General features: G+C 39.3%; 1 protein-coding gene and 1 long non-coding RNA gene across 11 annotated transcripts in view; one reads left to right on the top strand and one right to left on the bottom strand.

Annotated features, from left to right (window-relative positions):
* CHRDL1 (chordin like 1) overlaps window positions 1–27,914 on the top strand; it is a 127,132-nt gene that overhangs the window by 24,420 nt on the left and 74,798 nt on the right. For all 10 annotated transcript variants that reach the window (XM_058658893.1, XM_058658892.1, XM_058658895.1 and 7 more), the window contains exons 3-4: window positions 1,237–1,349; window positions 5,219–5,312. In XM_058658893.1, coding sequence (XP_058514876.1) covers window positions 1,237–1,349; window positions 5,219–5,312 — 207 coding nt within the window. The remainder of the gene's footprint in view (window positions 1–1,236; window positions 1,350–5,218; window positions 5,313–27,914) is intronic.
* On the bottom strand, window positions 1,301–26,933 carry LOC131478580 (uncharacterized). Its single transcript, XR_009244556.1, has 2 exons — window positions 26,814–26,933; window positions 1,301–1,445 (listed from the first exon to the last, which is right to left on the bottom strand). It is a non-coding gene; the product is annotated as an uncharacterized LOC131478580 (long non-coding RNA).

The following is a 27,914-nucleotide window of genomic DNA, read 5'->3' as shown; positions in this document are numbered from 1 at the left end:
AATTAGAGCAAATTAACTAATATAAAATAGCACTCTGCATTTTATAGCACTTTAAAACTTACAAAGAGCTTTATTTAATCCTCTACCATCTGTTTCAGAAACCTAATCTATATTTCACAGATGTTGAAAAGTGATGTTGACAAAGCTTAAATGACTTGCTCAGTGTTACACAGCTATAGCTAGTTAGGACTCAAACTCAGATTTTTTTTTAACTCCAAATTTATTGTTCTGAAAAAGTTTTAAATAATGATTTGAAATGTAAACTACACTTCATTTTGTTGGTAATAGGAAATATTCATAGAGAATATTTTAGCAATATGACAACATATATTTACCTTAGCATAATTTTGTTTGGAATGTGTGAGAATGAACTTTTTTTCTCATCTATTCCCTATTTCCATTTCTTTTTCTCTGAATTATCTCCTTTTGTCCTTAGCTCCTTTTTCTAATATATTGATTGGTCCTTTACTTACTGATTTGAGTGCTTTAAAAATGTTCTAACACTAATACTGTATTTATTGTTATGTTCTCATAGTTTATTGTTTATTATTTCATTACTCTTTTGATATTGATCATATCATCAAAAGGGAGTGAGTGATTTTGGTTAATTTGGTGTTATTCATGCAAGAGGAAGTCTAAGTTAATGGCTGCAGAGACTGTTTTTAAATATTTTTGCTCAGAATTTTACCCCCCGCACTTATCATGGTACCTGACAAATAGAGAATGCTTAAATATCTACGCAGTGCTCAAATATTAGCAAGTGTAAGCAAGGCCATTTTAGAGACCTAACATATTGCTCCTACACTAACACCAAGCATCTCTCAGAATGTTCTGACACATCCACATTTCAGTCATTAGCTTCTGTTTTCAAATCCTTTTCTAAAAACAATACACAATGTGCTCTCTTACCTTGCTGTTATGACAGAGTAGCAATGACAGTTCTGGGATTTATTGTCAATCAAACCTGGATTGAATACCACTTCAGCTACTCACTGATTATATGACCGTTGATCTTCCTAATATATAAAAAAAAAGATTAATAGTAACCATGTTATGGATCATTATTAGGATCCAGTGAGCAAAGAATGTAACACATACCAAGAGTAGGAGATCTGAATAACACTAGACCTCTTTTCTTGATGTATAGTAACATCAATAGAATCTGTGATGGTCTTTGGATTTTGCAATGCAGTCTATGTTTTCTAATAGGTGTATTCTCCAACTCCATCCCCACAGATTCAGAGACATATTGTGTGTTTCAAGACAAGAAGTACAGAGTGGGTGAGAGATGGCATCCCTACCTGGAACCTTACGGGTTGGTTTACTGCGTCAATTGCATCTGTTCAGAGGTACAATCTCTTATAGAATGTGTTTTCCCAGTTTGCTCCTCAGCATGTAGAAACTTTCAGTGTCCTAATGGTCAGGAAGTGTGGGTGATTAAAAACCTGAAAGAAATGAAAATGTAAATTGCAAAGAAAAAGAAGCATCTCCTTTTTCTTCCTTATTTCTTTCTTAAAGAGTAATTTATTTTTATTGGAAATGCAGATTTAAAGAGAAAGAGTCACACACAGAGACAAAAGTCTTCTATCAACTGGTTTATTCTCCAAGTATCCAATGGCTGGTGCTCAGCCAATCTGAAGTCAGGAGCCAGGAGTTTTGTCTGGGTCTGCTGTGAGGGTGCAGAGTCCCCAGGATTTGGGCCATCCTCTGCTGCTTTCCCAGGCCACAAGCAGGTTGCTGGATGGGAAGTGGAGATTCTGAGACATGAACCAGTGTCAGTATCAGATACTGACACTTGAAGGAGGAGGATTAGGCAGTTGAGTCACTGTGTTGGGCCCCCTATTTTGTTTTGGCTTGATCTTTACGAGATATCTCAGAAGCTTTTTTCTGGACAGACATTTATGTTTCTGTGGCTAATGATATAGAACAGGGTTGATGGAAGCAGAAGAACTTGATAATAGGAACAGGGGAGAAAGCTTAATTTAGTGTCTGGAATATAAGAAAAATGATTTTTGAAAACTATTTTCTAGACTGTCCTTCAGGGAGAGTATTAGGGAAGGTTATAAACTGCTTTTTTGGGCAAATACATTTTATGATTTCTCAGTCAACAGCCATAATTAAAACTGAGGTTGTGAGCCATTGACCTGTACATGGCGTGAATTAGAGTTCTCTTGCTTGGATTTTGGTTCCTGTCCAATCATGCAAAGAGGCTTTGGGGCAACTTACATGCTATTTCTGCAGTAGATAAAGCAGGTAATTCCATCATCTTTCTGTGACTTACCTGAGGACCACAGCTATGCTGCATGGATTTCATGGTTAGGATTTTTCAGCACCAATACTGTTGACATTTGGGGTTGTTTAATTTCTCGTAGAAGAGGGCTGTCCTTCTCCCACCAAACAAGAGTAGTAACAATCCCAGTGGTAATCAAAATATATCTCCAGGGGTGGCCAAGTTGCCTGGAGATCACAATTGACTGTGATGGAGAAGCATCACACTAGGTCAGTTATGAAAGAGAACCTTCGGCTCAGCCTGGAGAATTGAGAATTTTGAACATGCAGAATGTTCAATAACAGTCTGTTACTTGAAATCTTAGGTAAGAACTGTCATTATTCCCTCATGTACAGCTAGAAAAGGAAGTTACTTGCATGCCAGATCCTTTTGTATTTGGAAAACAATCTTGTGCCCATGAAAATATAACCTTCGGGTAACATTAAAAGGTGTTGAGAAGCCATGAGGATATAGAATTAAGACAGACCAAGTTTGCAGCCCTGAGTCTACCACTTTAAGCCATGTTACACAGGACAAGTTATCTCACCTCTCTGAAATTCCTTCAGTGTCTGCTTTTAAAAATGGGATGGGGCCAATGCTATAGCATAGTAAGTGGGTAAAGCTGCTGCCTGCAGTGCTGGCATCCCATATTGGCACTGGTTCAAGTCCAAGCAGCTCTTCCTGTCCAGCTCCCTGCTAATGCACCTAGGAAGATGGCCCAAGTACTTGGGTGCCTGTATCCAGGTGGGAGACCAGGATGAAGCACATGACTTCAGACAAGCTCAGTGTTGGCTATTGCTGCTATTTGAGGAATGAACCAGTGGGTGGAGGATCCTCTCTCTCTCTAATTCTGCCTTGCAAAAAAAATGAATAAATCTTTAAAAAATATAAATAGAAATGCCATGATTCTTCTACTTATTTCATCAGGCTGTCATAAGGCTTAAATTCACTTAACTATTTAAATCACTTAAAACAATGATTGTTGATGATAAACATCCAAGAAGTATAAGCTACTGTTATTATCATCGTCAATGTCATCATCATCGATATGATGGTTATCACGATCATTAACATATAATATCTAGGGCCTGGCACGATAGCGTACTTGTTAAAGTCCTCGCCTTGAGCACACTGGGATCCCATATGGTGCCGGTTCTAACCTTGGCAGCTGCACTTCCCATCCAGCTCCCTGCTTGTGGCCTGGGAAAGCAGTCGAGGATGGCCCAAGGCTTTGGGACCCTGCACTCGCGTGGGAGACCCGGAGGACGCTCCTGGCTTCAGATTGGCTCAGCTCTGGCTGTTGCGGGCTGCTTGGGGAATGAACCATCATATGGGAGATCTTCTTCTCTGTCTTTCCTCCTATCTGTGTATCTGACTTTGCAAAAAATTTTTAAATATATATGTATATATAATATCTAGCATAGTATTCAGTACAGTCATCCCTGATGTCTATGGGAGCCTATTTACCAAGCCCCCATCAGATACCAAATTCTGTAGATGCTCAAGTTCTTTACAGAAAATGGCACAGTGTTTGCAAGTATCCTGTGCACAGCCTTCTGCGTACTTTAACTTGTCTATCTATAACCTCAGTGCCTAATGCAGTGTAAATGCTACATAAGGTGCTGTTATGCTGTATTTAGGGAATAATAAGAAAAATAGTTTTTCTATATTCAGTACAGACAGTATTTCTTTAAAATATGATTTTGCTCCATAGTTTGTTGAATTTCAGAGGTCTGATTTGCAGGTATGGAGGGGCAATAACTTTAAACAGCAATTTGGTTTAGCTGATACCTCAGCCAGGAAGCATAGGTTCTGCTGTGCTTTAGCAATCTCGCTTCAAGATGCCACTACCTGTTGTGCTGAGTGTATTGTATGAGGAACTTCTGTGGCTTTATCAAATGCAGTACTATGAGAATTTATTCTATAAAACATGAAGAAAAGGGGTTTTTGTAAGGTGATCCTAATTTGGAAAAAAAGAAGCCTGTCCCTTTAAATGGCTAGGGCATGTGTTAAATAGAGCATCTGGGGACTGATTAACTGCCTGGTATGGCATGATTTTGTCGGATTCTTGGCCTAACACAACGGGGATGGACAACTAACCCTTTGGGGCCGAGGCTTTGATGTCTATAGGGCAGTGAAAATGTTAATATGATCCCAATGCCAGCAACTCAAGCACTGGCCATCTTTCCATCCTTTTCACCACTTTCTTCTCTCACAACAGCCTGGCACATACGAGAAATCCTTGCTTCAAATGAATTATGGATGGAAAATGTAAATGAAAATTGATTTCTAAAGTCTTCCTTTGTTCTAGCAATGGTTCTGAGCTGTCAGAGCTAGGGATCTTGTAATTGTAAATCAGGCAGGGACCCAGTTGTCTGACCCAGGCGTACTAGATGATCAGCTTAGTTATTTCTCAAAAGAATTTTGGCTAAAAAGGGAAATGAGGAGAGGAGTCACTAGCCTACTGGACCAAGATAGAATTATGTGGGATCCAGGATCTGTGTGCTAGGATGGCTCCTACACAGGATTTTGGACAGTAGCTTGCAGGGAGGGGGAGGGAGCATTGCTCATTGTCCTTTCCCTTCCATGGCACTGAGCAGGTGATTATGAAATTGGAGTAAGCTCTTGGAAGACTTGTAGCTGGAGCTGCAGAAGGAGAGAAATGCCGCAGAGTCAGGCCAGAGGAAGCCTCCCACAATTAATGGCAGGCTTTGAAACCTTGAACAGACGTGTTCCCAGCCTTAGAAAAACATGCCAGTAAGCTATCAACCAGCCCCGCAGAGGTGCTAGTGATGAGAAAAGGAAAGAAAATGCTGATTGCATTCAGTTTCTCGGGAATAGGTTTATTCACTGTTGGGGTGAGTCCCTGCATGATTGTTTCCCAAATTGGCATGATCCCAGTTACCTTTGAGATCCATTTACTTTATCTTGCTGTCTATTCTTTTTCAGAATGGGAATGTGCTTTGCAGCCGAGTAAGATGTCCAAACCTCCATTGCCTCACTCCTGTGCATATTCCTCATCTGTGCTGCCCTCGTTGCCCAGGTAAACAAATTTGTCTCTTTAATATTTTCTCTCTCTCTCTTTCTCTCTCGCTCTCTGTCTCTTAATCTCTCTCAGCTTGTTTTCAGCTCATCTTTCACCTAACCCAATCCAGTCCATCTGCTTAACTCTCCAGAAGGAAAACTGAAAAGCTTCTTGAAAGTAATAAATGTAATAAAAGTAATACAAGACACTTTCAGGCAGCCCAGACTGGCCCCCTAAATGCTGTTGCTAACCCAAGCAAGCCACATTCTAGTAAGCTACTGGTAACACAATAACAGATTTTTATTGTGATTTTCATCACTTAAAGGTTGATGTCAACTGGGGGAAAGGAATTGTGTCCCAAGAGATTTTCTGCCATAAGCAGCCTCTTCCTGCCACAAGTGGCCCATAAGGAAGGAGTTGCTCATAGCGGCATGTGTCCTGTGCAATCAGTACAGGAATTGCATCTGAGCATAGCTTCTAAATGATGGAAAGGGCTATTCATAAATCAAAGCTGCTGAACCAGTGAGGTTTATGACTGTTCAAAGCTGCATGCCTACTGCAAAACCAACTGCCCCAGACTGCACAGTTATTACATGCACACTGTTAAGAGCAGCTTCTAGGAGAAAACATCAGAGACTTTTTCACAGGCTGTTAGGACTTCTACTTTCATGATTTACAGCTTTGGTGTTTGCTGACACAAGGACTCCCCTAGTATACTTTGTTCATGTCTTACTGAGACTTGATTCCCACAATAAAGGCATGTAAGTGTGAAATGATTCAGAGAACGTGTGTGGGTCCATCAGTAGTCCCAGGAAAAGCAACATTACAGTCTGAGAACCCGTACATTAGAAGTTCTTTCACTCTTTAAATTGATTCTGTTTTCCCCTAAGACAGAGGTTCTTTAGCTGAGGGTTTCTGGATGGATTTTAGGTGATCAGACAACCCTGTAACATTGCATGCTTGCAGGTTTTTTTTTTTTGGTGTTGTATACATAAAGAATCTTAACAAAGCTCATAGAAAATGCATGTTTTAGAAGAAATGCATATGCGTTCCAAAAAATTTTCCATCAAAATAAACTTATCTTTTAATTCCATTTTGCACAAACTTTGTAAACTTCCCTCCTGTAAGAAAATACCTGTGGAGACAAGCCATATCTTTATTGATATTCCTAAGGGGAAAAATCCCCGACATAAGGAGCCACTACACTGGGGCATAGATGAGGCTGCTTGTAGGGAAGAACATCCAGACTTATAAAGAGAGAAATAAAGCACATCAGGAAAAAAAAAAAAAAGATAGGGCTGAGAACGGAGATCAGTGAAAATTTAGTTCACCAAAATGTCACGAGAGCTTAAGGTTTGTGTAATGGAGAAGAGGTGTTAAAATTCCTTTTTTCATCATTTTTCTAAAATATGCTTTCCTGCATATTCCCAAATATATACAAATGTACACAGGGGATTTTTTTTTACCAGATGACAAAAACACATGCTATACCATGCTATGTTGGTGATTACAGTAATGACTTCAAGAGATGAGAGATTGACTGGACAGTTGACCAACTCAAAAGTTAATTTTGGAAATAAATCCCTGATACTCATTGGTTTTGTGTTTACTTATTTGATCCTGTTATTTAAACTGGAATATAATAACCTGGTGTAGGAGAAGCTCTGATAAATAGGAGTAGCACTTCTTAGAAATTGGAGAGAGCTTTAAAAATTGCCAAGAACCCTATCACATAGCTTTATGAAGGTAATTTTTTCCAAATGTCTCTAAAACTGGTCTGATGACATAGAAACTCATGTAAACTACTACATGAAAGATTGCTGTTCCCTGGGAAGAAGATTGGGGAATGACTTCCACTCAGAATCTGGGGCTGAAGAACGGAGTAGAATATGTCTGTCAACTACCCCAGCTGTGTAACAGGAAGAATGAGAAAAGGGGAACATGGGCCATCACTCACTGCTTCCCAGGATGCACACAAGCAGGAAACTGGGTTAAAATGACAGAATAACCAGGAGTTGATATGTCTCCAGCAACAGTTTATAGTGCTGTGCCACAATGCTTGCTCCTTCCCTAATTCTTGAATGATAATTTGACTGGTTTTAAAATTATTGGGGTGTGCTTATTTCCCCCCAACATTTAGCAGAAATTAGTAAATGGTTTGTTGGATCTTTTGCTTGTAGGTAAGAAATCTGTTGTTTGATTATGCTTTAAGTTTTTATGTTTTTCATTGATGCATTCAGTGAGATATGTGGATTTATGATTTATTTTTCTTCCGTCAATTCAGCACATGATTTTTGGCTTAAATTACTCTAATTTTCTCCTCCACATTTTGAGAAAATATCTCTTCCCTTTCTCTTTTTGATTTAATTCATCATCTGTGTCTTTTAATGTCTATTTCACATCTTGGTATGCTACCCATAGTGATATGTATAATTTCAGCTCTGTCTTCCAATTCACTAATCATGTTTTGAATTTATTTATTTATTTGAAAGAGAGTTACAGAAAATGAAGAAGAAACACACACACACACAGAGTGAGAGAGTGAGACAGAGAGAGAAATGATTGATCTTCTATCTGCTGTTTCACTGTGGAACTGTTGGATTGCTGCAGATATCAGGGTTGGGCCAAGGTCAAAGCCAGGAGCCAGGAGCTCTATCTGGATCTCCTTTTTGGGTGACAGAAGCCCGTGCACTTGATCCATCCTCCTCTTCTTTCCCATGTGCATTAGCAGAGAGCTGAATTGAAAGTGGAACAGCTGGGACTCAGTGCCTATATGAGATACAGGCTTCATAGGTGGCAGTTTAATCTGTTTTGCTACGTGCCAACCCACCATTAATTCTTTCTGTGCATATTATTTAGGTCATCTGTTGAGTTTGTTTATTTGTTTTGTTTTCAGTAATTATATTTTCTTTCAAGTTTCCTGTTATTTTTAAAAATACTTGCATGTTGCTATAATCCCATTATTTCTTGGGATCTTACTCTCTTTTATATTTCTTTAAGTGTTAAAATTCATTTAATTCCATTTTAGGTTGTTTAAATATCCTTATTTTTCAAGTCTTCATTACCATCTTTGGTGATTTTCCTTTTAAAGCTATTATTTGCGTATTTTATTTACTGGGAAGCTAAAAAAGGAGACAGGAAGACAGAGATTTCCTATCTGTTGATTCACTTCCAATTATTCACATCAGCCAGAAATGGGCCAAACTAAAACAAAGAACCAAAAACTGCATATAGGTCTCCCACACAGAGGTAGGGACCCAGTCACGTGAGCCATCACTTGCTGCTTCCAAAGGTACGTGCATTAGCAGGAAGCTGGAGACAAGAGCAGAACCAGAATTCAAAGCAAGGTGCTGGAATATGGAACACATTTATCCCAACAGGCATCATAACCACTGTGCCAACGGCACGCTCTTTGTGTTGGATCTGTTGAGATTTTCTTAGTTCTATACCTTGCACGGTTTTCTAGCTTTCATTTGAAAGTTCATTATCTATTAGTGTTTTCTCTGGCAGGAACTCTTCCTTCTTTGTACATGGTTGTTTCAGAGCTTATGGTTCACTTAGCTCTAACTTAGGTCATATATTGGCGTCTCAGCTTGGGCTCCTTTTGTCTAGATCATCTATTTTTTCTTCTGTTTTCTTATGCATTACTGGTCATTAATAATGATCTTTGGGCCTCAGTTACAACTACCTACATTAGAAACTCAGTGTATTTTAGGCAACAACCTTGGGTAGGCAGTTGTGTCAGCACCTCTTCACATGTGAGAAGTGTGATCCTAGGCCCCAGCTTGAACCACAAAGCCACTTGCAGGTTGCAGTTCTGATTTAGCTGCCTGGACCTAGCTATCCAAGTCTAGGCCCAGCTGATGATATGTCTTCAGCGCCCAATTTATTATTGTGCTTTCCTCCTGTATTTCATTGCACAAAATATCTCCTTTTGTTTCTGACTATGATTTTGGCAGTTTTGAATTTTAATTAATTTGTTTTTGTGTTTTTCACATTTCATTTCTCTTCTTGGAAAAAAACAGAAATATTTCTCACGTTATCTTTGCCATATTGAATCAGAATGTAACCAATCCTTATTTTTTTTCCTATTTAAGATAAAACAAGAATAAATAGGATTAAAACATAGCAGAGAAGAATCGAAGTTAATTAAAGTAAGAACTTTAGGACACAGTGGTTATTAAATCCCAGAATAAATGACTTCAGAAAGTTTTGTCATCTTACAGAATATCTCTAGAAATATAAAGTTACTCAGAGTTCTAAGATACAGTTGACACAGTCCTGCCTTGAGACAGGGCAGTGGACTTGATGATTCCTCTGTATATCTTCCACTTCACTGATTATTAGGCATGAGGAAACTCATGCCTTCAGGGCCACAGAAATATTTGGCTAAAGGAAGGGACTCTGGTTTTCTGTCTTAGCCCAAAGGAAGGCATGGGGATGAAAATTTCCTCCTCTAAAAACACAATAGAATGAACTATTTCTATGTCAAAACAGTAAGACAAACAAGCAGCCTACATGCTCAAGGTATTATTTTTACATACCAATGGCACTTGGGGAAGCTCGCCTGAGCAGTGACGAACTTGGTCATAATATCCTACCTGAATGCTTAAAGCTCATCTTCCGTTGAAAAAGACAGAGGAGCCACACCTTCCCATTTGTTTCTGTAATTTCCATGGCTATTGCTTTTCCCTGGATATAAGGACATGCAGACTCCATTTCCAGAAATACTAAAAACAAACTGATATTGATTCCCCTGAAGAACAAATGAAATTCTTTCTCATCAGCACTTACCCAAAATTCTGTTGCAAAGATCATATCATGATCATATATCACAAGGTTCTACTGGATTCAAAGAAGCTGGTGATATGTGGAGACTGGAGCTTTCTTAATGGAAAAGTCAAAAAACTTTATAAGAGTTGCAAAAGTCATTAAACTATCCTAATTTTCAATAGCACTCCATGTAGTCTTTGATAATTAGAGATTTGTGGGAATGAAATTCTGTGCTTTTAGGAAAATGAGGTAGAAAAGGGAGGAGGGAGAAATAAAAACATCACCTCATTCCTTTTTTTTTTTATACGTATAATTTTATCCCCCAAAGAAGACTGTTAGAGTGATCAGAAGCCTAAGTCATGGTATTATCTAACACATTTTTTATGGTCATTCCACTGAGAATTTGCGATTCAGAATTAATAAATTTGGGTTCCTTTGGAGATATTTCAGCATTCCTGTGTTATTAAAAAGCTGTTAAAAAATTGCCAAAATAACTGATTTGATCTGGTTACCAGAGACCTAATCCACGGTGTTTCCTTTCGGCTAGGTGTGAAAAAGTTTGGTTGTATGATATGGTTTTAACAGGGATAGTGACAGTGTGGTTTTGCCAAGAGAGGTATCCCTTATCCCAGTTTTTTAAATTCAAGGTAGGTTAAGGAAATGACCTTTCCACTGGTGCATTTATAGTCTGTTCACCAGTAAACAAAAAGCTGAAAGCCCAGTTCTTTCTCAACTGTAGTTGGGTTGTGAGTAAGCTAACAAATGTGAGCATTTCTGCTGTAATTTTATTTATGCACTTGTGAAAACCCTTACATCCTACAAATTATGTACTGGAAAACATTAGTACTATGTGACAGTTTCATAGGCTCTGGGAATCTCCCGACCCCTCCCTACGCCCCTCCCCCCTGGTGGATTCCTCCACCTTGATGCAGTATTACAGTTCAAATTCAATCAAGATTCTTTCCTTGCAAACGTATGCGAAAAAAATTAATAAAAAATATATATAAAAAATATTGTATGACTGTGGTTGACTGCAATTAGCCCAAATGCAGAGAAATGAGAATAGGGTGTGGAAGAGATTATCATTGAATTCTGTCTGCTATCTGCTTTTGTTTACATATACAGTTCTGATTTTCTGCCTAGTAAGTATATGGAATGTGTATTAAATATCTATTGTTGTTGTGGCTAAAGCATCACACACTTGTCACACTCTTCTTTTGCACTTATTAAACTAAACACACTCTCTTGCTCATAAGCTCTTACAAGGAAGCAATAAAGAATCAGCTGGGATTCCTTCAGTGCAAAGTTTTCTTGAAGAAGGATCTGCTTCCAAGACACTCAAATGGTTGACTTGGATTGTTCATCAAGGCCTTGGCACAAGATTCTTTCCACAGGGCAGCTAACAAGGCAGCTGACTTCGACCTCAGCCTATGATAGGTAGAGAGAGGATGTGGGCTCACTCTTGGTATCTTTCTACTGGAAATGATTTCCCATTCATTTGCCCTGTTCTGTTCATCAGAAGTGGATCAGTAAGACCAGCCCACAAGTGAGCAAGAAGGATTCCCAAAAAATATGTACATTATGCGAAAAGATTTGGAACTTCTTGGAGGATATTTATCTCTCATTTGGTGAATGGCATGACGTCAGCATTGGATAAACATTTGCCAAAAAGTTGAATTAACATTTCCTCTTATTAAAAATTTGCATAAATAATGCTATTCAAATTATATGAAATTAAATGAAATATGGTTTATACTGAGGAATAATCTGGACTTCCAAAACCAATGTAAATAGCTTAAGTAACTAAAACTTTGCTTTACTCAGTTAATCTAGTATGTAATTCAATACAACTCAAAATTATTATTCATTACCTGGCTAATAGCTCAGTGACTTTGTAAAGGGTTAGTAAGTTATTTACAAAGAGACAAACTTTCTGTAGGTAACAGCAAATTTTCTAGCTTAACGTAAACATCATATTTTTGTATTAAAATGTTAATGGTGATGGCTTTACTTTGGTGCTTTCTGAGCAAGTGGCAGCATGTACTAAAAGACTATTTAATCAAAGATAATTCATATCCACAAAGGTGAAAGTTGTACTCTCTCTCACTCTCTTTTACACACACACACATGTCACAGTGTATACGGCACATGCCTAGACTACTTTTCAAGTAGATATTCTAAGCATCAACATACATAGAAAAAATAATGCTTATAGGACATAATGAAGTATTGTTTTCTATTTGAATTGAAATTTCATGTTCAGTTACCTTCAATATTTTAATACATTGAAGAACAAATTACAGTGACAATTTATTAAGACTTCTGTTCTTACAAGGAATGTAAAACATTGGCATTTCTTATTACAGATTCTAAGATCTAATTACATATTGGCAGCTGTCAGATTATATGATTAGAAAGAGGATTGTGGATAAATTTTTCTAAAATATATTTGTCAGGTCTGTCTCTCAAGCAAATGATCTGGAAATGTCATTTTGTCACTTGACAGAGTTACCAGAAATATGATTCCAGTGAGGAAAAGAGTTATTAGACAAGAGTTGAAAATGTTACATTTAGCAAGTTCTATCTCATTGACAGGTAAAATGTATTCTTTGATTTAAATGTCATATTTCTTGATTTTTATGCCATATTTTTGGCATGTTTTATTGTTTACTTGCTTAATTTGGACTTGAAATTTTACGTTACCAAATAAAGGTGTATGTGCACTGGTTAGCCAAAAAAAAAAAAAACATTAGTACTTATGGGAAAAATAAGATTGGCAAAAACCAGTCAAAACTCAGGCAACTTTGGAGCCCTAATACTAATAAAACAACTATACAAATTAAATTCTAGCATGATTTGAAAATGCATCATACACCATTTATGAATAAAAGGATATTATAGTAAATATAAGCTTAGCCATCAAAATGATTACAGTTAATTGATGGATGGAAATGACTTTAAAGGAAAGATTGAAACTACTAAGTTAAAGATACAAGATAAAATGCATACAGATCAGACAAAATTATGAAATAACAATTTCTAATACAGAGCATATACTGGCCAAATTGAACCATGAGGAAGAATGTCAGATGAATAGAAATGAAAAGGAATACTGTATCACATTATGGCCTGCTGATTTTAGTTGAGTTCATATACGTTGTATTCAGGTATTATCACTTGGTTGTGTGGAGCACTATTTTGCTCAGAAAAGTCATGTATGAACTAATACATTTTCTGTTTTATACCAATCTTATTTCCTCATTTAGAAATCCCATATGAACAGCTTTGCACTAAATAAATTTGTGCTAGAGCAGAATCACAACGTACAAGATGAGTTGCATAAATGACATTTGGCCTTTGATGTGAGTTAAAAGTCATTCAGACACTCTGAATCTGTTTTTGGTCTTTAAACACTGGCACTTTGTGTTACCTTTTCCTCATATATTTGTATAAAAAAAAAAAGAGTTCTACATCTTTGTCTATGTCTGTGACTTCCAGTGTGGTATTAATTAATCAGCCAGACAGGCATTTTTTGCTCTTTGTAGTTTATTTTAGGACAAAAGTTCAAGACAGAGATGTATTTATTTTATATTATGGAAAAGTGCACATAGCGTAAAATTTATATTTTTAAAGTATACAGTTCAGTGTCATTAGTAATGTTCAAAGTGTTGTGCGATCAATCATTCTAACTAATCTGATTCCAGAAATTTTTTCGCCATCCCCAAAGAAGTCTGTAATCATTACACAGTTGTACCTCATTCCCTTCTCCCACCTCCTAGAAACCACTGAAAACACTTGTTTCTGTTTCTGTAGATTAGCCTATTCACATAAACTGAGTCATAAAGTATTCATACATAGACTTCTTTTTTTTTTTTTTTCAGTTTGGTGAATTCTTTTTTTTTTTTTTATTGTATTGTTGTTGACAATCTTTACATAGTTAATTACAGTTAAAGGAAAAAGAAAAAAAAGAAAAAAAAAAAAGAAAAAAGGAAAAAAAAGGTTCAGAGGGATAGGAAAGTGGGCAATGCCATTATGTCCATATTGTTTCCATCCTGCATCTGAGGTAAAGGGGGACATTGAGGGAGAAGCCCCACCCGGTTTCCCGCCCACCCCAAGTCCCGGATGTGGGGCATGCTCCGAGATATGTGCCCAAGTGGTGTTAATAGTTCTCTAGTTATGAATTGCTGCGCGTTTCGCTCGATGAGGTCGTCCACTGATTGATATGGTCCATCATAAAGTCTCCGTTTGCCCCATAATTTGCTGCCAACATATAGCTGAGATGAATGACTGTCCCGTTCTGTCTTCTGTCTTTTCTTGGTTAGAGTTCTGAGTCCAGCAGTTCGATTGGGGAGATCTCCAAAGATACTTTGAGGTATTCCCAGATTAGTTTTTTGTATGTTCTAGCAAGCACAGGGCCCGGCACAGTCCATCACCCCGATCAGCTGGTGGTTGCAACTGCTGGGTTGGTTCTGTTTTCAGTCCCGAGTTGCACTGGAACCAATGGGTGTTGCAGTCCAGTCTGGTTCGGCCCTTACATCAACCAGTGGGAGCTGCAGCCTAGTCGGGGCGACCCACATTAACCCCCACCAAGCCCGCCCCCCACCCTGGTTTGCCAGTATGTGTAGCAGAAGACCCGTCTGTCCCCCATCCCATTTGGCTCTGGTACCCGTCAATGGGTATTAAAGCTTAGTTCTATCTAATCAACTCAACCATCCAGCCCTCACAGATGTTGTTGAGTGCCTCTCTATCTAGCCATCCCAGCCCCCATCCTAGTTTTCATGCCCTCCTACGGGAATAGTGATTCAGGAAGGGGGAACCCACTTTTCCCTCCCAGGTCTCTCTGTCCCGGTTTATGCACTCTTTAGGTGGTCCTTATTATTATTGGAAAGCCGGATATACAGAGAGGAGGAGAGACAGAAAGGAAGATCTTCCATCCGATGATTCACTCCCCAAGTGAGCCACAACGGGCCTGTGCTGCACCGATCCGATGCCGGGAACCAGGAAACTCTTCCGGGTCTCCCACGCGGGTGCAGTGTCCCAATGCATTGGGCCGTCCTCAACTGCTTTCCCAGGCCACAAGCAGGGAGCTGGATGGGAAGTGGAGCTGCCGGGATTAGAACCGGTGCCCATATGGGATCCCGGGGCTTTCAAGGCGAGGACTTTAGCCGCTAGGCCACGCCGCCGGGCCCCATACATAGACTTCTTTGTACAGCTTTATTCACTCTTACATTGTAGTATGTATCATTACTTCATTCCTTCCTATAAATGAGTAATATTGCTCTGATTGCATGAGCCAAGTTTTGTTGACCCATTCATCAGATGATGACTATTGACTGTTTCTACCTTTTGAATCTCATGAATCATGCTGCTATGAATATATTAATACCAATTTTTCTGCAGCACGTATTTACGACTTGGGATAGACATATTACTAAGTGTGATATTTCTGGGTCATATGGTAATTTTATGTTCAACTTATTAAGGAATATGCCCCCAATTTTGATGATACTCCATTTTTTTGGTTTATGTTTTTGAATATCTATTGCTGCCATCCTTGTGACTGCCATTGATCACTGCTGTTGTCACCATCTACATCTGATCTCCACTGCACTGTCCTCTTAAGTTTCATTAATTTCTGTTATGTATTCACCTGCCTCTTGGGTTTCATTTAAAAAGATAATTTTATTTATTTTTACTTGAAAGTCAGCTGTTTTACAGAGAGGAGAGAGAGAGAAAGAGAAATCTTCCATCCACTGGTCCCCTCCCCAAATGGCTGCAATGGCAGGAACTGAAATGACCCAAAGCCAGGAGCCAGAAGCTTCTCTCCAAGTCTTCCATGTGAATGCAGGGTCCCAAGGTCCTTGGCCATCCTCTGCTGCTCTCCCAGACTACAAGTGGGGAACTAGAACAGAAATGGAGCAACTGGGACTAGAAACAACACCCATATGTGATGCTGGTGCCACAGGATGGAGGATTAGCTTGCTGTGCCATCATGCCAGCCCCACATAAATTTATTTTAAGTAATAACATCCAATTAGTATATTCTTTTTCTTTCTTAAAATGACTGCCATGACCATAATGTGCAAGATGATGTGTAAATGTAAAATATTGACGCATTAAAAAAAATCAGCTCTGGGTCCAGAACTATCTAAAACCTTAACAAATGTTGAAGGTTAGTCTCTGGAAAGAAAAGATTTATTTTACTCTAGTTATAGTATTATTATTATTATTATTATTATTATTATTACACTTGTTATGAGGGATTATAAAAAGATGTTCACTGATGTTCTCTAGACCTGATATGTATTGCTGACTGTTTGTTTAGTCCTGATGTTCATCTTTATTTTATTTCCATTATTTTTTTTCATACACTTGTGCCTTGGCTAATTTATAAAATATGAAGAATCAAAATGTTCTTTGATAAAATGGCACCTACTCAGTAAGGTGATTTTATTCTCTGACAAACTCTTTAAATTGATTTTTTAAAAATATTGTGATTCCCATTAGCATGTTCAAAGCCCTTATGTCATATAAAAGCAATGCTTCTAGAGGAAAGGTGACATTCTATCATGGTAGGGCAGCACTCTTTCATTTCTTTCTATGGAAGCTAACCAAAGCTAACCCCATGCAAAGGTGAAGAAGGTGGCACCTCACTGAGGGTTAATGAATGATCCCATTAGTCCTTAGTAAATCTTTTATTTTTTTTATAAGATGTATTTATTTATTTATTTATTTATTTATTTATTTATTTATTGGAAAGTCAGATATACGGAGAGGAGGAGAGACAGAGAGGAAGATCTTCCATCCGTTGATTCACTCCCCAAGTGGCCACACAGGCCAGAGCTTGGCCGATCTGAAGCCAGGTGCCAGGTGCCACTTCTGGGACGCCCACGTGGGTTCAGGGTCTAAGCTTTGGGCCATCCTCTACTGCTTTCCAGGCCATAAGCAGGGAACTGAATGGCAAATGGGGCTGCCCGGATTAGAACCAGCACCTGTATGGGATCCCAGAGTGTTCAAGGTGAGGACTTTAGCCACTAGGTTATTGTACCGGGCCCTTTTGTTTTCTTAATTTTCAAGAAATCTCCATAGTTATAGTTACTCTTGGTTTACAGAGAATATTGCCAAGTTTGCTGTAAGGAATACAATTTTATGGGATTATAATTGGGAATACTAAGGAAAATTATTATATGATGAAGTGTATTTGAGTCACTCTTTAAAATATATTTTTGGAAGTGTTAAATTATGGCATTCTTTCATCAGAAGGTATTTATTTTATAGCAATAAACTATTGATATATGCAGTATCTCAGTTTCAATAAATCCATTGGAGTAGTGGGCCGTTTTAGCATAATACTCTAAACTAGTGATACTCAAACTTTAATGGGCTTAAAAATCACCTTGCAGGATTTGATGAAATGCCGACTCCCCGGCCCACCACTAAAAACACTGATGTAGTCGGGCTGCAGTGAATAGCATGTACTTCAAATTAGCACCCCAGTGAATTCTGAGACAGTTGGACTGAGGATTGCACTGCAGCAATAGCACTCGGGAGATTTTGAGAAAGAAAGTCAAGAGAGCTCCCCACAAACAGTAGTCCACAGAGAGTAAGATCTTTGAGTAAAAGGTCCTATGCTTTTGCAGAGGGCTGCGGGAAGCATAGCAACATTGCTTTTCTGAAAAGGGCGAGCATGGGTATCCTACAAAGGCATTTTGCCTGTGTGACATTTCCCCAGAACCAACCAGCATTTACATGTACCCGCTCAGTGTGCCATCTGGCCTGCCTCCCGTGTTTTCCCAAAGGTCCCAGCCTAAGCCCTTCTCTTCTGCCATCTTCCACGTTCACGGCGCATGTCCAGAAAGCAGGACCCTCCGTGGGGAGCTCTCCCCTCTACTCCGCCCATTGTTCATGACTTGTTGGCGAGAAATGAATGGCATTTCTCGGAATTAGCCCAGGAATTTCTGCTGATAAACAAATGAAACTCTCAAAGGGAAAAGCAATCAACATAGTTTGAAATAAAATCAGTGTTTTCAGCTTAGTCTGTTTTCAACTTAGTTGGAAATATCTAGGGTATTTTAAGGAAAGGATTAGTAAAATGTCCTTTAGCAGGCTTTCACTTGAGTTGCAGGGCTGATCCTTAACCAGGGCTTGCTTTCTACTTGAGTAAGCAGAAGAGGTGATTATTACCTTGAGTTCCTGTGACCTTGGATTCCAAGACCTGTTCAATCACCAAATCAGTGTTGTCCACCCTCATTCTTGCTTCCCTGCCAAGTTGTCTTAAAACTCATAGGACTTTGATGGTGTTTTAACCTAAAATTGTCATTAATACACTTTCATCTTTTTCATATAAAATTTTGATTCCTGATGACTTCATCCATCTTCAAAAGTGGTAATTAATTCTTGTTAATCACTTGCAATTTAATCTGAATCCGGGATCTATAGAGTAGGAAATGCTTACAGAGAGAAGACAAGGGTTCGAATTGGGGATGAAGCAGATCCTGAAGCTAAGAGTTTGGCTGTCCACCTGTAGAGTTCAGAAGTAGGAGAGGCAGAGAAGGAGATGCCCACAGATTCAGGCTTTATCTCCTCCCTATGTCTGAGAGCACCAAGCCTTTCATAATGTTAGGTTCTTCATTTGTGGCAAAGCACATAGTGGTTTCCAGGCTGAGTTGCCAGCTCTCAAGTATTTTTCTCTGAGGTTGCTAATTTAAAACCAATATGTTCTTGAAGTAACCAGATATCCTTGCTATCTGTTGCCTTGAGCCAAAGGGTTTCACTTTAGGGTTTTGGATGCAGCAATAACTATAACCCAAAAATGTTTGCCAGATTATTTGCAGCCACTAAGATAAATAACAGTCTTTATTAGAATGATTTTTGGTCTGATTTTTGTATTTAGCTTTTTACACTGTCAGCTATTCCCTGAAAGTGATTTTATAAACTGGCAAAGTTAGGGTGTCAGTTATTGAAATCTGTTCCAAAATCTACCCTCTTACAGGACTCCATTGTTGGCTATTTACAGTGATCTATTTTAGAAATGTCCCAATGTGTTGTCTGTTGTCATTGTCACGTATATGCTGAGACCCAGAGTGGGAAGTGGTTCAGTAGTATATATGTAGCTGCTTAAGAAGTGCTTTCTAGGGTTACTATCCTAGAATTGAAGAAAGACTATGATGTATGAGCATACCTCAAAAAGCCTTTGGGAAATGCAATTAAAAGAAGTTTATGGGGCCCAGCGGCGTGGCCTAGCGGCTTAAGTCCTCGTCTTGAATGCCCCGGGATCCCATATGGACGCTGGTTCTAATCCCGGCAGCTCCACCTCCCATCCAGCTCCCTGCTTGTGGCCTGGGAAAGCAGTCGAGGACGGCCCAAGGCTTTGGGATCCTGCACCCACATGTGAGACTCGGAAGAGGTTCCTGGTTCCCAGCTTCGGATCGGTGCAGCACAGGCCGTTGCCCTCACTTGGGGAGTGAATCAATGGACGGAAGATCTTCCTCTCTATCTCTCCTCCTCTCTGTATATCTGACTTTGTAATAAACATAAAATAAATCTTTTTTTAAAAAGAAGTTTATGTTGTTGCAACAAAATTAAGTCATACATAATATCTTCATAATATGCATTTTCTATGAACTTTTTGAAGAACTTTACATACTTTTTGAAGAACTATACATGTTTGTATATCTATATACATACACACAAATACATTTGCATACACACATATCTTTCAGGAAAGGGCTGAATCAGCATTGTCTGTAGGAGGCAGAGGAATCCGGTTGGTTAGATTTCATTTTAACTGAGAAGGAAAATAAGGCATCAAATTTGGGAGTAGAGGTTATTTTTTTAAACATGAAGACAAGGTAAGTTTTTTTTTGAAAGTTCTGTTTTTTTTTATTTATAAAATGTTTATTTAAAGCCAAGTAAATTCTTTCTCACCAATACCGTGTTGATTATATAGTATATCCATTTATTGTATTGACAGGGATAAAATGAAGATTGAGAGAAAACAGGAAAATGGTAGACTGTCTGCATGCCTTCCTTCCTTCCTTCCTTCCTTCACCCCCTTTCTTCTTTTTTCCCCTTACTTTTTAATTCTCTCTCTCTGTTTAGTTTTTTAATTATGTTATCATGGTCGAATGTACATGTCAAAAATTTAACAAATTTTGCCATTTTTACTGTACAGTTTATATTGTACAATCAGTGCCACGGTTTCCAGAACGTTTTCATCTTCCCAGATTCCAACTTTGTATCCAATAAACAATTGTGAATTTGCGCCTCCTCTGCAGCCCTCCTGGGGCCGCAGGTCTACTTTCTATCAATCTGATTACTCTGTGTACCTCTTAAGAATGAAATTGTACAATATTTGTACTTTTGTGACTGGCTCATTTCACTTAATATGCCTTCAAGATTCACTCCCAATGTAGTATATCTCTTTAAAAACAAATGCTGGGGAGAAGAAATTTGAGAAATGGTTGGTATCAAATATGAGGAAATTAATAATAATAACAATAATCAATCATGCCTGGCAATGCAAAAAAGGAAAGAAATAAGTAGTGAAATCAGGAGACAGCCAAGCATTCTTAAAAGAATATAGCAAACAGGGCCTGGCACAATACCCTAGTGGCTAAAGTCTTCACCTTGCACATGCCGGGGTCCCATATGGGCACCAATTCTAATCCCGGCAGGCCCACTTCCCATCTAGCTCCCTGCTTGTGGCCTGGGAAAACTGTTGAGGACAACCCAAAGCCTTAGGACCCTGTACCCATGTGGGAGACCCAGAAGAGGCTCCTGGCTCCTAGCTCCTTACTTCTGATCGGCTAAGCTCTGGCCCCTTGGACCACGTGGGCAGTGAATCAATGGATGGAAGATCCTTTCTGTCTCTCCTCCTCTTTGTATATCTGACTTTCCAGTAAAAATAAATATAAATTTTAAAAATAAAGTTTTAAAGAATATAGCAAACAGTAGTTTTAATTGCACATGTTTTCATGGCATGAGTGACCACATTGTCTTTGCAATGACAGGCGTGACAAGCAGTAACTAGCAGGAATGACCATGTGAAATGCTGAGTTGTGAAAGAGAGAAACCCTTTCTTAATGTTTCCCAAATAAGTTCATTGAGTGGTATCCATTATGTTTATTACCAACAACCTTCGTCATCTGCTTTTGGAGACACCCAAAAGACTCAGACTGTATCCCTGTTTCCCTTTATCTTGAGAAATATATTTCCCAAAGAGCCTCTATTGAGATTGATTCCTAGGGGAAATCATATCTGGAGCCATTCAGTGTGGTTTTATTAGAAAGATTATTAAAGGATTAGAGCATCTAACCTATGAGTCAATTTTGAAGGAAAACTAATTACTTAGCCTGGTGAAAGACAGACTGAGGGGATTTCAACAAGCTTCAGAAAGATAAATTGATCCTAGGACACTGATCAACTTTCTCCTTCCATCTCCAAATGCACAGAAATGAGCTTCAGCGGGAGAACATGAAACCCAAGGATGTATAACGAGGCATGGATAAGAGAAATTGTTACTTGGAGGTCATAAAATTACTTCTCAAGCTTAACACTGAGTAAAAGCAAGACATGAATAAATGCACAGACACATGCACTATGATTCAATTATTATGATTCAATGAATATGATGCTCAAAATAAGTGAAACTTTATGTGAGAGTATTTCGTAAAGGAAATGAAATTAAAGAGAAGTCTGGTTATTTAAAAAATGGAAGTTTAAACATATTTTTTTCATAACATACATTTTTCATGAACTCCTAGAAGACACCTGCACTGCTTCATGGCTCTTGAGTGTGATAAAACTAAAATGTAAGGCAGAGAAGAAGTGTCATAATCTGCATGGTAGTGATCTTCATGATCTTCATTTGGGAGGGAGGGGGCTTCTAGACATTGACGGTGCATTCATTCCAGTTGTGCATGGTGGTCACATGGATTCTTGCTTTATAATCAACAGTCCAACTGGATGCGTACATTTATATGTTTAGGATGTCAGTCTTACTTACAAGTATAATATCTTTTTAAATGACATAGCATTTTCATTTGTTTGAGATGATTATGATTAGTGTTAAAGGTGATCAAAAAATCCTGCAAGGTGGTCATCAAGTATGTGATTCTGTGGAGGCATGTGGCTGTTAACTAGAGTGGAAGAATACTGTCGTTGTTGCTTTTCCTTGTTATTTAAATTATATGGTCTTCTTGGTGTTTGTTTCTTTTGTTCCATTTTTGAGAGGACCACAAAGCAGGCATTTCAAACACTGGAGAAGTTCCCTCTATCTTCTGAATGCGCCCTTGGAATTTTTCAGAAGGCAGCTTCTGGGGCATTTAATGCTTTGATCTCCAAGCTGCAGAATATACTGTTTGTTGATATCTGAAGGAAGCTATCTGCTTCAAGCTATGTTGTTGGCCAGGAGGCCCCTTGGCTTCTGGAAAATCAAGCTTATTAGTTCCATCTTTGGGAATGAAGAAGAGTTTTGTCCCTGTGAGGTATATGTGCCTTCCCCCAGATAGCGGGTTGCACTGTTCTGTCACAAGTACATGAAGACATGCATCCAGAAAAGATGTAGGTGCAGCTATGCTCCCCCAACTCACTGTTGCACTTTCACAGAGCAGGCTAACTGCTTTGCGTCTGTTTTCTCAGCTTGCAAAGAAAGAGTGATGATGTATTCTTCCTCCCAAGATTTGTAAGAGACAATGAAGAGAGACGTTGAAGTGGGAAAATGCTTTGAGAAGTATAAGGGGGTATATTAAGTAGTAGAAAGAAGTTTAAACTCTGGGTTGCCAGATTGCGGCTGTTCCCTGTTTATAATATTGGCAAAGCCTGAAACTTAGCCCACAATGACAGCACCACAGAGTTACTGAATATGTGTTCCTAGCTTAAGGAAAACGACGTGAGTTGTCTAAAGCCAACAGGTGACAGACTTAATAACTGTTAGACAAAGTTGTAAAATAGCATCACCTATGCCATGCCTTTCTATTATTTGCTTCTTATGAGATTTTAAGAAGTACCTTAAGTGAGTGTCCTGCACAATAATGCTGACACTGTCAAAGCCAAGCAGACCCCTACACACAAGAGTCATGTTGAGAATGCACCAGAGACAAGGTGCAAATCTCCGCATTCCCTTGAAAATGTGAAGGGCAGCTGTTCTGACACCTCCCCATTCTTCAATCAGTAAAACAGTGGGCAGGACTGCTTTGTGCAGCTGAACACTGATTAAGTTGCCCTGATTGCTAATCTCCAGCCAGAATTTCTTCATCCACGATTTTCTTGCAAATTCGCTTTCTTAGTGGAGCCTGTCTCACAGCTTCTCTTGCAGGAACATTAGGATCAAGGAAGAGCTGTTGCTATAGTGCTGTTGCTACAGTGCTACCAAATCAGGGAAGAGAAGCTCCCCCAACCTCACCTCCCACCCCCTGCTAACTTAGCCCGGGGCTTTGAAACTGTTTTGGTCATCACAGTGACATGATGGGGAATGTCATTGGCATTTGGAGGGCAGGAACTAGAGATGGTAAGTGTTCCTCATGCAGTAGGAACACAAGGCAGTGAAGAAATATTCCCCACAAAATTCCAGTGGTTATCCTATTGAGAAATGCTGGGCAGTAGCCAAACCCAGAGAATCCCGGGAAAGGGATTGCCTCATAACCAGAAGTTGGTGTTGTGATTTCACAAATTCATTCATTCATTCATTTCACAAATGTTTACAGTACAAACTTGGTGCCACATCTCATGTATTGTGCTGGGGATTCAGATCCCTGCTTCAAGAATTTCACAGTCTGGACGGAGAGAAAGCATAAATAATGAGCATTAGAACAGAATGTGCTGGATACTCTGGTAGATGTAGAGACAAGATTTGTGTAGGCAGAGAGGGGAGACAAGAGAGATGCTTTCTAAGAGTCAAAGGTCAGGGGAAACCTGACATTTGAGTTGGACCCTGACAGGTGAATGGGATTTTGCCAGATGGAGAAGGAGGAGATAAATAAGGCATGGGCAAAGGTGAGTTTGTGGGGACCTTTGACTGTAGTGGCCCCTGGTACTTTTCTTGCACTATTTGTCGTTTCTTGGAGTTTCTCCCGTTTTCCCCTCTCTCCAGCTGCTCACTTGTCACATAAGTCTCTAACATTTGCTGGGAATAAGGTTGGGTCTCTCTTTCCCGGGGATTTACTCTTTATCAGCAGAAAGGTGAATGCTAAACTGTAACAATTCACTAAGGGGAGAAGTAGTTACAAATATCTATAAGAGAGGATTTGGAGAGGGGGATTGAAATGTTTACATACATTCAATGCGTGTGAGTAAACATGGGCATTTGGGTGCATGGGTATGTTGGAGTGGGTGAGGTTGTATGTGTGTGTGAGAGAGGAAAAGGGACGAGAGAGGTGTGACAATACTTCCTGCTTTAAAGTACTGTTATGAGGATTAATTAAACTGTGTTATGAACGGGGTTTAGCACAACGTCCACTCCATACCATTCCCTCAATAAATGCAAGCCATTATTGCTGTTATTTTGCAATTCAAGACAGAGTACAATCCAGAGAAGTGAAAATAACCAGTCCATGGTGGAGATGAATATTTTATTCTAAGACTTAGTAACTGTGTCAGGCTAGGTTCCAATATGTGCCTGATTCACTTCCAGTTTTTAAGAAAGGTGACTGATTGGAATGTAGATATTCCCAAGTGGGAACATAACATTATTGTATGTACATTTGTCAACTTTCTCTGTTCCCATTTGGAATATATGACAGGTACAAGAAAAGTTGTTGTTTTATAACAGTGTTTCACAAGATTCATGAAAACATGGAATTTAAAAGATAATGTGTTTTTGGTGTGAAAAAATTTGAAATCCATGCATAGTTTTGTGTTTTTTTCATGATATACATTTTCATGTGCTTTCTGAAGACATCTGTTATGCATGGATTTCAAAAATTGCGCTAAGATAAACATGTCTTAATTTCATTTTCCACAGACTAGTTTCTAAAGTACCCTTTTACAAGTGATGTGAACCTGCCTGGAGGTTGGTGTCAGTAAGTCAGTCCTCATGTGCAGGAACACAAAGTAGGAGAACCACAGTGGTAGGAGAAGAACCAGGGAGATGCATTAGAAAGAAATTAAGTTGGGTGGGGCTGGATTAGGGAACAAACATCTTAGCTGGAAAAGGGAGGAAGGAGCAAAAGAGCAGGAAAAAATAAAGAAACCGAGGAGACAGGATACATAAGATCATCCAACTGCCCCCAAACTGAACTTACAATGTTTGCTGTGTTCTCTTTGGAAGAGGAGTTGGCTTGTCCAGAATTCAATGGAAACTTGTTGATTGACACTGAGTTGGGCACAAGTTCAGTGTGAGTGTGCCTCCAGCTATTTATTTGCTTTTTAGAAATTGCACCCTTTGCAAGTAAGACTGTTTAGTTTCTACTGGAGCCCTGGAGCAGTGAGTTTAGATTGTTAAAATAGCAGCCATTAACACTCCCTCTATTATGACACTGTCCTCTCTTACCACCTCCCCTTAGAGGAACTGGCCATGAAGTTGTTTGACAAAAGTTTAATTCTTCTTTCCCCACCAAAAGAAACTGAGTCTCCTCCTCTGAGTCACAGGCAAAGTTTCTTAGTCCTAACCCAAAGTCCCCCAGGTTTATCTATCCCCTCTCCACCATCCCCACTCACACATATGACTCCCACAGCCACTCTGACATACACTCTCACACATCACACCCACACCCATGCACAAGCTAGAGAAACCCTGGGGAGCCCTTGTGCTTGTCTTGCTGTTCTTTTGTTTTGCTTTCCTTCATTTGCTTTGTTTTCATTTGAAGTCAGTCTTTGGGATGACATTGGGTGATTTTTTTTTTCATGTTATTAATAGTGCTGTGGAGGGAGCATGTAAGGACGCTCTTGACTCAGTCGCAGCCCTGGTTGCTTCTTACAGCTAATACATACATGCATAATGCTAACTTTCATTGATTGATCAAACTAACCTTTGTTGGACTTTGCATACAATACCTCTTGGGCAAATAGCCCAGGGAGCTGTAAAAGATGCATGAATTCCTGGATTATCCAGAGATTATTCATAGGTTTGCTTAAAAGGGAATTTTTCATGAGAAGAATAGATGACTATAGCTTTCCCAAAGGCCCTGGGCAAACATCAAAGAAACACAGACAATGGGGAAAGTGTGGCACTACTCAACTCCTGCTCAAGGCAATAATCTCCACCAGACACAGAGTCCTCCACTGTCTTCAGAAGGTCAGCATTGGTCACAGCTGAACAGCTATCATACATTCAGGCCAAGAAGGGATGGAGGGAAGTTCTGGGATCTCTGGGTATCTGTGGTTCATGGTGTTTGTACCAGTTCTGTCCAATAGAATTGTTTGCGATGACAGAAACATTGTATATCTGCACTCTCCAATATCAAAGCCACCAATACATGTGACTCTTAGACACTTGCTGTGACCACCGTAATATGAAACTATACATTGCATATAATGTTGCTTAGTTTAAATGTAAATTAAACATGTGTGGCTAATGTCCATTATAGTGTCAATTCATCCTATTCATTGGATACTTGGGTGCTGTGTTGAATGCAGTGTTATATTTTCTATCCATCTGTTCAGTGTCTTACAACTAGATCATAAACTTTAGGACAGGAAGCATATACTCTTCAACTACAGAAAATCCTAACTGGAAGATATACTTTGTCCAGCCCTCTATCCCCACCTTTAACAAATAGGCAGACTGAGAAAGACATTGTATCTTACCAGAAGCCACAGGGCTCAGTGAGTTAATCCTGGATCCCAGGTCTCCTTTGCCTCCTGTCCTGTGCTTCCACCACAGCTCTCTTGCAAATAAGCTTGGAAAGAATAAACACCCTCTTCCCCACTCCCTCCACTGCTTACAAATGAGACTCACCCTCTGATATTTGGAAATAATTTGGATCCCAAGTCTATATTTATCTCTTCATGTGCCAAGGCACAAAGTAGGCTGTGGACAGATGTTTGTGGAGTGAATTAATTCTCTGAGGCTTTCATTTTGCCTGTTATCTTTTATGTTGTATTTTTAAAGGAAACCTATTTCTGTTTTGGTGTGTGTTGAGTCACTCAGTGTATATACTCCTAAAACCCAGGCAGTTTGGGCCTCTGTGGATAGAGCTATAGTCTAGGTGTAAATTACAGAGTCAGGAAACTGCCGGGCACAGTGAGAAAAATGCCGTAGCACTTTTGGCTCTTAGCTCATTTATATTCTATGATGTCTGGGGACATCAGACCTAACTCCCACTCTTCTCCACCTTTTTATAATAATTTAGAACTAAAGATGCCATGGAAACAATTTGGACGCCATTTCTAGCAATTCACTTAAGCAACTGAGAGAAAATACCTGTGCACTGTAACCTCACAATCTAAGTGGGAAGACAGTTTAACTCTGTAGATTCAAGTAAAGTATCTTTTTTTTTTTTCATCTTTTTTGTCTCATTTCCTGCTCCTGGCCTTTGGCTCTAACCCCTGAGCCAGCCGATGCTAACTCAGAAATAGTTGAATTGAAGCAAAACCTGTTAACAGCTACTAAAGGCTAAGTTTTAGCCAGGCAGCTGACTCCTTCAGCAGCCATGCCAAGAGCCAGGCGGAGGCTAGGTAGCAAATGCCCTGTGTCCCCTCGGCAGTGGGACAGCCAACTTGTTGCGGGTACCACCTAGTGAAGGAACAATCTGGCACTGAGATAGAAGGCTTCCAGGAACTCGACCAGCCCTAAAAATCTGAAGCCCAAGTATAGTCATCGGATGCCAAGGACACAGGAGAAAGTCTTTGGAGCATGTAGAGCACCACGCCAATTGGAGTGCCTGCTAAGCCAGTCCAGGATTCCTA

Source organism: Ochotona princeps, chromosome X (genome assembly GCF_030435755.1).
Source record: "Ochotona princeps isolate mOchPri1 chromosome X, mOchPri1.hap1, whole genome shotgun sequence".
NCBI lineage: Eukaryota > Metazoa > Chordata > Mammalia > Lagomorpha > Ochotonidae > Ochotona > Ochotona princeps.
Note: the sequence above shows the minus strand (reverse complement) of the source record. Positions and strands in the feature narration are given on the sequence as shown.